Source organism: Thamnophis sirtalis, unplaced genomic scaffold, assembly GCF_051295495.1.
Source record: "Thamnophis sirtalis isolate CommonGarterSnake01/CBP01778 unplaced genomic scaffold, rThaSir2_p1.2 scaffold_14, whole genome shotgun sequence".
Lineage (NCBI taxonomy): Eukaryota > Metazoa > Chordata > Lepidosauria > Squamata > Natricidae > Thamnophis > Thamnophis sirtalis.
Genome location: NW_028261394.1, coordinates 44153553 through 44164524, shown reverse-complemented (window position 1 = coordinate 44164524; position 10972 = coordinate 44153553). Strand labels below are relative to the sequence as shown.

The window sequence follows — 10972 nt, the reverse complement described above, 5'->3', positions numbered from 1 at the left end:
ATTTCCCCCATTTTCACGAAAAACGGGCCATTTTGGGGAGGTTTGCGGAGTGCAAAAACTTTAAAAAAAAAATTTTTTCTTCAAAACTTTGCTGCATCTTATACTCCGAAAAATACGGTATGTACAGCAGCAAATCACGAAGAAAAGTGGTACTTTTTCAACAGATAGCCAAACAGTTTCATACTCTTTTAACAATTGCAGCACAGAAACACACCCTACAACACGTGTCAGAAACGGTGGCCAGAATTCTACAACCTCTTGCAATAATTGGGGCCCACAAACCAACATCCACACTCCGACAAGAGTTGTCCAGAACCAAGAGCAAAATACAAACAGAAGAGAACCACGTCACCTACAAGATTCACTTATGACCGTTGCAGCATTCTCACGTGATTCAGCTTTTGCGACCTTTTTGGGGGGCAAATCCAAATCCAGGGAAGCCGGGTTCACTTAACGACTGTGTGACTAACAGCAAGAGTTTCACTTCAAAAGCAACAGCAAAAGTGGTCGTAAAATGGGTCAAAACGAGGCCAACAAAAGGCCTGCCTCACTTAGCAATGGGAATTTTGGGCCGAACTGTGGCCGTAAGTTGAGGATTCCCTGTATAAGCAGAAGAGAAGCGAACCAAGGCGCTTCCTCCAAGGCGAACTGATGATGTTACCCAGCCTGGTGAAGAAACGTTCGGAAATTAAATAAGGAGCTCAGAAAACAGCCACCAAACCACCAGCCCAGCTACAAATATTTCTCACCGTTTCGAAACGATAATTATTTTGGGGGGCCAAAGATGATGGGATATGTAGTCCAGCAGTTGGGAAATTGCTTCTCCACCCTGGCAAAAGTGGCTCCTCCACTTCTGCCCTCTCGCCCTCGTTCCCATTCACCAATCAACGTCTTCCTCTCCTCCCCGCCCCCCCAGCCCTAACGCTTTCATTGGTTAATCCCCGCGTCTGTTAAATTCGTTCCTCGCGGTTGCCTCTTTGTATAAGCCGGCCGCCTTTGGAAACAGGCGGCTCTCCCATCCAATACGGATGCCCTTGCCCACCCAGTGGGCGTTGCCGGGCTCCGCCCCTTAGCAACGGGGCCGCGGCCTCCATGCCCCTCCCCCCAACCGGCGGTTTGTAGCGGAAGTCACAAAAGCAGCTGTGACGAGGGGCGGGCCTCGGGCGGAGGGGGGACTAACCAATCAGCGCACCGCGTGCCTTGCCAAAGAGCCTCGGTCGAAAGCCCCGGGAGCAGTCCAGATGGGGGTGGCCGCGCGCAAGCGGGGCCGGTCGTGGTGAGTTCGGGGAGCGGAGGGGAGGGGGCGGTGTGTGAGCGCGTGTTGAGTTCCGGCGCGCGGCGGAGGGAGGGTAGCGGGGCTGTCCGGGCATGCGCGTTCCGGCTTGGGCGACGGTGCCCGGCGAGGGCCAAACTTCCCCCGCCCTTCCATCGGGAGCGGACGCGCGTTGGTTGGCGCTGACAGCCGGCCTGTCTGTGCGGATGCGGCCGCCGAGGCTCTGCGCCGTCCCGGCTGAAGGTGCGCGCAGGGGAGACGCCCCGAGGGGGTCTCGAGGTGGGGAGGCTGAGGGGGAAAAGGAGGCTCCGCTCCGGGGCTGGAGAAGCGCCAGGCCGGGTCTGGCAGGCTGCCCTTCGTCAGGTCGGGCTGCTGGCCTCCAGCTTTACCTGGCGAACTTCCAGGGCGAATCCCGGGTGGGGCGGCGGGGAAGGAGGCCTGGCTGAGCAGCCCTGGCAGGCCACCTCCAGCCGCCCCCCGGGCCTGCCTGCCAGGCGCCGGTTCTCCAGGTGAAGCTCTGTCCCGGTTGCACCTGTGGAGCGTCTGCCTGTCCCGCTGGGAAGGCTCCGCCTGGGGCTCCAGGCGTTCCCCGGGGGAGGCTGCCCGGACGCTCCCTTTGGGGGACTGCTCCTCATCTGCTTGTGGGGGGTTGTGTGTGTGTCTGATGTATATGTGTGTGTGTTATGTGTATATATGTATGTATGTGTATGATATGCATGTGTGTGATGTGTGTGTGTATGATATGCATGTGTAATATCCATGTGTGATGTGTGTGTGATATATGTGTGTGATATATATGTGTTTGTGTGTGATGGGTATATATGTACATATGTGTGTGTGATGTGTATATATGTATGTATGTGTATGATATGCATGTGTGATGTGTGTGTTTATGATATGCATGTGTAATATGCATGTGTGATGTGTGTGTGTGTGTGTGTGTATGATATGCATGTGTAATATCCATGTGTGATGTGTGTGATATATGTGTGTGATATATATGTGTTTGTGTGTGATGGGTATATATGTATATATGTGTGTGTGATGTGTATGTGTGATGTGTATATATGTATGTATGTGTATGATATGCATGTGTGTGATGTGTGTGTATGATATGCATGTGTAATATGCATGTGTGATGTGTGTGTATGTATGTATGTATGATATGCATGTGTAATATCCATGTGTGATGTGTGTGTGATATATGTCTGTGATATATATGTGTTTGTGTGTGATGGGTATATATGTATATATGTGTGTGTGACGTGTATGTGTGATGTATATATGTGTGTGTATCTGTACACACACAAACACATCTGTCTAATTATTTCTCTGTATCTCTCCTATATGTATGTATGTATGTGCAGGGACGTAAATCTACATTCATATGTATATGTGTATATACATATGTGTGTATGCATATATGTAAACACACACATACGTGTGTGTACACATACACACATACTCCTACACATATGTATATATGCGTGTGTATATGTAGATATAGCTATATAGGTATACGTAGGTGTGATACAGAAAGATGACACTATAATGGATATAGATGTCAACATAATAACCACCCAGCATCTCTCTGTGTGTGTGTAAGTGTACACACAAACACACAAGAACAACCCTGTTGGGTGAGTTAGGCTGAGAGAGAGACAGCGCCTGGCCCAAAGCCACCCAGCCCAAGTTACCGAGAATATATGATGATGATGATATGGTTGTGATTCTTTAAAATAATAATTATGGTTTGGAGTGTAGTCAGATGGAATATTATGAATAATCTGCAGCTAGATTTACAGTCTGATGAAAATTTAATCATCCAAATCCTGACCTGTGGACCTAAAAATTATTAGTGTAGCGCCTAAGGATGTAAGAAGGTCCAAACAAGGGGATGGGTGTGGGAGGGGAAGTTGTAGGTTGGATAAATTCAAAATCTCCAAATATTGAAAGAGTCCTTTTTGCTGTGGCTTAGAGGACTGTGCTCATGATGGGTATAACAGATTATTTATTATTATTATGTTATAGTTGGTCACACAGTCAGCCAGGCTGTTTAGACTGGATTTTGTGTTTCTCCACCTATGAAGGGTTATTGTATTTTTAGCCACTGTCTAAATTAATTTTTATTAACAAAATATATCGGGGCTGTCCAACTCCCCTTAACAAACAACCCTACGAGGTGGCTGAGCAGAGAGAGAGCAGGTGATCTGAAATCACCTGACCAGCTTTCGTGCCTCTGGGAGGATTAGAACTGATGGTCTCTTGGGTGTCTAGCCAGTTACCTTCACCGATTTATTGTATGTTTGCGGTGTGTTATATGAGGGCAGACTTGATTACTGAAAACCTCCTTGGCTAAACGTGACTTGCAAAAAACTTGAAAAACTGGGCTTCAGAAAAGGACTATCCCTTTTCCTTCTGTTAGTATAAGGTAAAGGTTCCCCTCGCACGTATGTGCTAGTTGTTCCCGCCTCTAGGGGGCGGTGCTCATCTCCGTTTCAAAGCCGAAGAGCCAGCGCTGTCCAAAGACGTCTCCGTGGTCATGTGGCTGGCATGACTCAACGCCAAAGGCGCACAGAGGAAGGCTGTTTCCTTCCCACCAAAGGTGGTTCCTATTTTTCTACTTGCATTTTTTACATGCTTTCGAACTGCTAGGCTGGCAGAAGCTGGGATAAGTCACAGGAGCTCACTCCGTTACGCGGCGCTAGGGATTCGAACCGCCGAACTGCCGACCTTTTTGATTGACAAGCTCAGCATCTTAGCCACTAAGCCACCGTGTCCCTTGTTAGTATAAGAGGAAGTGTCAAATGTTGCTTAAAGTTCAGAAAGTTGGTTTCTTTTATCTTTGGTTTATATGTACAGGTCACCTACTCGTTGGATGTCATCATCTGTGGTTTATGGTCCTCCATTGTGACTGAGCCATGGTTTAAAACGTTAATTATGAATTACCTTTGTATCCTGCTGCAGCGTAAGGCTTAAAAAGGTGATTTAGGGGTTATTTTGATGCCCACTAATTGACTGAGGAAGCTTATCTTTGGAAATCGGGGATTTTCCACACTAATTCTGCCCCTGAGCTGGACTTCATAAAAAACAACAACTGCTTTTCACTCTCTATATTACTTTCACAGTATAAAGAGGAGGAATGTTAGCAAACAAGTGGCAAATTTGAGATTAGAAACAAACAAAGATATTATGAAATTAAACATTTAGCTAAACCAGCCTTTCCCGTATCTCTTACTTTAAAACTTATAATCTCCAGCTGATTTAGTTTATAGAATAGATATTTCTGGGACTTGACTCTGGTTACAAAAGGGTGAGAACAGGTGCAAAGGGAATTTATTTCTTTATCAGGTTTATAAAAGGCTTCATCCCATACGTTGGCTTTTAGAATCATACTGGTAGCCCTCAACGTACGACCAAAATTGAGCCCCAAATTTATGTCGCTAAATGAGACATTTGTTGAGTGCCTCATTTTACGACCTTTCCTGCCACACTTGTTAAGTAAATCATTGCAGCTAAGTTAGTAACATGGAATCTGACTTTTCCCCATTGACCTTCCTTGTCAGGGATGCAAAAGGAGATCCCATGACCCCCCCCCCCCCCCCGGGGACACTGGAACCGTCATAAATATGAGCTGGTTTTGATCAGGTGTCCAGGGACATGCTTCAGTGGTTGTGAGTATAAAGATGACCATCAGTCACTTTTTCCAGTGCTGTTCTAACCTTGAACACTCACTAAACAAGCTGTTTTACGTTGTGGATTTACCTATATTGGGAGAGAGAGAAAAAGGAGAGAAGAAAGAAAGAGAGAAAAGAAAAGAAAGAAAAATAGAAGAAAGAGTAAGGATTCCTTCTTAGGTAGGTGAACTATTTTTTCCTGGTTATACAGTTTCTTGTAAAACTGCATCTCCCTACAGCCAACAGAAGAATTATTCACGTAGAAATGGAGCCTACATCTTTTGGGAAGGCAGAGTTGGTAGGATAGGATTAAAGCTCAGAAGAGCTTTCTAAACCAGTGAATTTCCTGTAGGCATCTTGGCTTGGCTGCAGCGGAAAACCAAATAGATCTTTGGAATTTGGCCTTGTCCGTCTCTCCTTAAATCACTTCCCGATTTCTTGACTAAACATGTTTATGACGGCTTCTCCGGATTCCTCTGGAAGGCCCTTCCTAGTTCTTGGCTGCCCCTGAAACTGTGTGTGACTTGGTAGAGCTTATGGACAGGAAGAAATTGAACCAGAGGAAAAAACAATCTCGTCTATTAAAGCAAGGAATTTTCTTGGACATGAAGAAGAAGTTCACTAGTGCTTAATCCTAATTCTAGGTCTGTAGTTCTCGGTCTCTCTCTCTCTCTCTCTTTTTTACAATATACTTCCCCTTCCCCTCCTGTTTCTGAATTCTTTCCTTTCTCTCTCTCTCTCTGTTGATTCCCCCTGGGATTTATCTCTTTGTGAAACCCTGAACTCTGTATCTGGGCAGGGAAGCTTCATCCAACACATTTCTGCTTCTATTTTGTGCGGCAGGCAGAAATTCATTTGAAGTCAGTGGGACGCGGTGGCTCAGTGGTTGAGTCGCTGAGCTCATCGATCAGGGAGGTCAGCAAGTTGGCGGTTCGAATCCCTAACGCCGTGTAACGGAGTCAGCTCCCTTTCCTTGTCCCAGCTTCTGCCAAACTACCAGTTCGAAAGCACGTAAAAATGCAAGTAGAAAAATAGGAACCACCTTTGGCGGGAGGGGAACAGTGTTCTGTGCACCTTCGACGTTGAGTCATGCCGGCCACATGACCACGGAGACGTCTTCGGACAGCGCTGGCTCTCCGGCTTTGAAACAGAGATGAGCACCGCCTCCTAGAATCGGGAACGACTAGCACATATGTGCGAGGGGAACCTTTACAACGCACGTCAATTACCTCCCACAGACCCATTAGATCTCACAGGGTTGGCCTCCTCCGGGTGCCATCTACCAGCCAATGCCACCTGGCTATTACCCGGGGGAGGGCCTTCTCTGTGGCAGCTCCGGCCCTCTGGAATGAACTCCCCGCAGGGATTCGGACCCTCACCTCTCTCCAGGCCTTCCGAAAAGCCGTCAAAATCTGGCTTTGCCGGCAGGCCTGGGGGTGATGAGTTCCCTCCCCTCTCGACATGTATGGCTATGCGACTGTTGTCTACTTTTATTATTTGTATTTTGTCTTTTATGTTCCCCTTTTTTTCCCCCCTTGAATTGTTCGCCGCCCTGAGTCCTCCCGGAGAAGGGCGGCATACAAATAATAAAATACAAATACAAATACGTCCTTATATTTCTTAATCGGAAAATTTGAGGATGGAGGTACAAAAGTCCCCACAGTCTTCCAGTGGAAATAGGAACCACAGGAAGTCCTCAGGTGTTCAGAAAAAAAAGGTGTGCTGGCATTTACAATGGAGCAGCCAGACAAGTCTAACCTGCTGTTGTTCCTTAGCTGGCCTATTTTTGTTTTACATGCTCTTTAGGTGAGATCACGTCTCCTGAAGATGGTATTGTGCCCGTGATTTCTGAATAGTACAAATGCATTCCAGGCAGAGGGAAGGGAAAACCACATTTATTTCTTCATTATTGAAGATCATTAAGGACACCTTAAGAACAACAACAAAATTAGCCTCGACTAAATCCGCTGGGATCTGGTTTCAGCAATGAAGATGTTAATGACTATGTGATCCTTGAGTTTTAAGTGTTTAGTAGTCCATCCTATAAACTAAGCAAAATCCTTCTAGCATTTTTGGCCCTTCTGATACCTTCCCCCCCAAAAAAACATGTTATAAATGGAGCTTTCTGTGATTTGTGCAGGGAAGAATCAGCTTAGCATGGCCAGCCTGTGGCTTAAGCACATCTGGAATTTCTCTGAACCTTTCAGTTTAGCTCTATTGTTTATTTTTTAAATGATGGGAAGCAATTCTGAAAGCAATTCTGAAACACTTGGATACTGATCGCACTTTTCCTGTAGTAGTCCTTGACTTATGACCCTGGTTTATCTCCTCAACTTTATGTCTTATCTCCTGTTCCAGACTGTTGCAAGCATCCCTCCTTAGCTTGCCAATTTTTCTCCAGCAAGCAACCTTGACTCCTGCATATTTGTTACATTTCCAAAAAAGGGAATTGGGAATCTGAGTTTGCCGAGAAAGCTTAGCTGAGTCCTATTAATTCGTATTTCATAGATCAGATGAGCTTCATTCCGGGTGAAATATCGGAGACTTAAACAGTTAAAGCACACGGGCAGTTAAAAAAAAAAAAGTCTCTCTCGATTAGAGCAGTGGGAACTGAGTCATTAACTTCACTTTCATGTTTCCAGGTTAGAAAATAACTGTAGAAATTCGGACGCTTGGGAAGTATAGCACAGTTCCACCTGGTGTTTTGGGCGACACGTTATGAACCCTTTCTGGAGCATGTCTGGAAGTTCTACACGCAAGGTAGTTTATCTGTTGTTCATTCCTCTCTCTCTCTCTTTTTGTTTCTGCGTGTTCTGAGCTTTAAACGTCAGGCATTTTAAAAATTGAAATAGCAATAGCAATAGCAGTTAGACTTATATACCGCTTCATAGGGCTTTCAGCCCTCTCTAAGCGGTTTACAGAGTCAGCATATTGCCCCCAACAACAATCCGGGTCCTCAATTTACCCACCTCGGAAGGATGGAAGGCTGAGTCAACCCTGAGCCGGTGAGATTTGAACAGCTGAACTGCAGAACTGCAGTCAGCTGAAATAGCCTGCAGTGCTGCATTTAACCACTGCGCCACCTTGGCTCTTGGGCAATTAAGTAGAAAGCATAATAATAATAATAAATAGACTCTTCAAGCCTATAATCCCAGAATGAGCTTCTTGGACAATCTTTTCTTCAAAGGAGACTTTGCTTACGTGGGTTTCTCATCCTTTAAAACTTAGCCAAAAGTTTCTTTAATAAAAGGATCTGGCAGAGCAGATAGGAGGATAGCGATATTCTCATTAAAAAGTTGACATGCGTGTCTTGTTTAGCGAACCACAGTCTGTATTTGGCCAAGGTTAGTTTATGCATAGCAACGTGGAATTTTGAGTCGTTGGGGCTAGCGGGATGCGAATTCTGCTTAATTGCTACGGGGAGTGAGGTTGAATGGAGTTTATATGTTCTTTGCCGCTGGAATGCGACTTTCCTTGTTTCGCCTCCCTCCTGCAGAAACCGGAAACGGAAGAAAAGGCTCTGCTCGGCGAGCTGAAGACCAGTTCTCCGCGCTCCGCTCCCAAGAAACAGCTGCCTTCCGTTCCCAAAAATGTCATGCCGATGACCAAGCCTGCTTCTCCCGCCCTCTCAGCCCAGTCGACCAATGGAACACATGCCTCCTATGGACCTTTCTATTTGGAATATTCCCTGCTGGCAGAATAGTAGGTCTTGCCTTCCGTGGCGATGAGCCCTGGTGAATTTGCTTGCTCGCTCTGCCCCATTGCTGAGTTTGCATCTTTGCGTTTGCTTTAATAGTAGGGGAATCGGGACAATTTCCCCCAGGTTTTTTTAAAATCTTCTCTCAGGAGTTGATGGGCAAGTTCCTGAAGAGCTTGGAAGCTTTCCACGGAGTTCTCGGAAAGCCAGAGATCTCATAGATCGGCGATTGATAACGCTGCATCTTTTGTTAAGGGAGGGTCGCCATCCGGCATTGATGTTGATGTTGTTGATGATTTTATTTATATGCCGCCCTTTTCCCCGAAGGGGACTCAGGGCGGCTCACAACTCAACCAGGGAAGGGGGATACAAACAAGAATTTAAACGACATAAAAAACAATGCATAATTAAAACACAACAGTCATACCAATTCGAGGCGGGGGCAACAGCTCTTTAGCCCCAGGCCTGTCGGAACAGCCAGGTTTTAAGGGCTTTGCGGAAGGCCTGGAGGGTGGTGAGGGTTCGAATCTCCACGGGGAGCTCGTTCCAGAGGGTCGGAGCAGCCATAGAGAAGGCTCTCCTCCGAGTAGTCGCCAGTCAACATTGGGCGGCGGATGGAATTCGGAGGAGGCCTAATCTGTGGGATCTAATCGGTCTAGTGGAGGTAATTGGCAGCAGGCGGACTCTCAAGTACCCAGGTCCAATATTGACAAAAGGAAAATTTCTCACGCTGGCCCTTAGCTACCCAAGATGCAGTGGGATATCGTTAGGCGGAATCTCTGGTTTGCATTGCTGCTTTGCGAAGGGAGGTGGTGGCTCAGTGGCTAAGACGCTGAGCTTGTCGATCAGAAAGATGGGCAGTTCGAATCCCTAGTGCCGCTTAACGGAGTGAGATCCCGTTCCTTGTCCCAGCTTCGGCCAACCTAGCAGTTCGAAAGCACGTAAAAAAAATGCAAGTAGAAAAACAGGAACCACCTTTGGTGGGAAGGGAACAGCATTCCGTGCGCCTTCGGCATTAAGTCATGCCGGCCACATGACCACGGAGACGTCTTCGGACAGCGCTGGCTCTTCGGCTTTGAAACGGAGATGAGCACCGTCCCCTAGAGTCATGAATGACTAGTACATATATGCGAGGGGAACCTTTAGTAGCAGTAGCAGTAGTAGCAGTTAGACTTATATACCGCTTCATAGGGCTTTCAGCCCTCTCTAAGCGGTTTACAGAGTCAGCATATTGCCCCCAACAACAATCCGGGTCCTCATTTCACCCATCTCGGAAGGATGGAAGGCTGAGTCAACCCTGAGCCGGTGAGATTTTAACAGCCGAACTGCAGAACTGCAATCAGCTGAAGTAGCCTACAGTGCTGCATTTAACCACTGCGCCACCTCGGCTCTTTAAATGTTGACGTGAGGCAAGGCAAATGAGAGAGTGTCCTGCAGATCTCACTGCTCCCCCAAATAGTTCTGTTGGAAGGGCTTGCAGGAGAGATCATAGTTTAGGGAAGGCTGCCCAGGGTTGTTTTGAGAGCTGGCAGCGTGCAGCTTTAATAACAACACATTCTCTTTAGCATCCAGTGGGCTGATGTCAGTTTCAAAGATATCTCCTTGGAAAAGGTTTAAGGTTTAATTTTATTTATAGGCCGCCCAATCCCGAAGGACTCCAGGCGGCTTACAGAAGAGAAAATAAAAGAAAATAAAAATAAAGTAAGACAAGTTAAAACGACACAAATTACATTCATTTCAGTCAGGGCTGGATCTCAACAATGAGGTCAACAGCCCCAGGCCTGCCGGAAAAGCCAGGTCTTGACAGCTTTTCTGAAGGCCATGAGAGTGGGTGAGGTCCGGATTTTTGGGGGTAGTTCGTTCCAAAGGGTTGGGGCAGCCACAGAGAAGGCTATGTATAGCAAATTTCCTTCATCTGTTCTTCCATGTGTTGGATTTTAACTTCCAGAAATTCAAGCCAGCACAGGGACTGGCTCAAAATTATACATTCCCCAGGAGGGAAGGGCGTATGTGATCAGATTGGGGAAAAGCTCTTACAGATAATTAAGTAAAATAAAATCCAGTTCTTTTCTTCAATCATCTGCTAATCCAGTGTTTCTCAACCTTGGCAACTTGAAGATGTCTGGACTTCAACTCTCAGAATTCCCCAGCCAGCGGATGCTGGCTGGGGAATTCTGGGAGTTGAAGTCCAGACATCTTCAAGTTGCCAAGGTTGAGAAACACTGTGCTAATCTATATCCTATGTATAGGGACGTGGTGGCTCAGTGGCTAAGATGCTGAGCTTGTCGATCAGAAAGGTCAGCCGTTCGGCGGTTCGAATCCCTA

The 10972-nt window shown here is 46.6% G+C and overlaps 1 protein-coding gene across 3 annotated transcripts in view; it reads left to right on the top strand.

Moving 5' to 3' along the window:
• Positions 1-1153: 1153 nt before the first annotated feature.
• Positions 1154-10972, top strand: part of AKTIP (AKT interacting protein) — a 21375-nt gene continuing 11556 nt past the window's right edge. For 2 of the 3 annotated variants that reach the window (XM_087729459.1, XM_087729457.1), the window contains exons 1-3: positions 1398-1516; positions 7593-7710; positions 8447-8652. In XM_087729459.1, the coding sequence (XP_087585585.1) occupies positions 7669-7710; positions 8447-8652 (248 nt within the window). In that variant the 5' untranslated portion in view covers positions 1398-1516; positions 7593-7668. Of the gene's footprint in view, positions 1277-1397; positions 1517-7592; positions 7711-8446; positions 8653-10972 lie in introns of those variants that run through there. The other variant, XM_087729458.1, reaches the window with a different exon arrangement.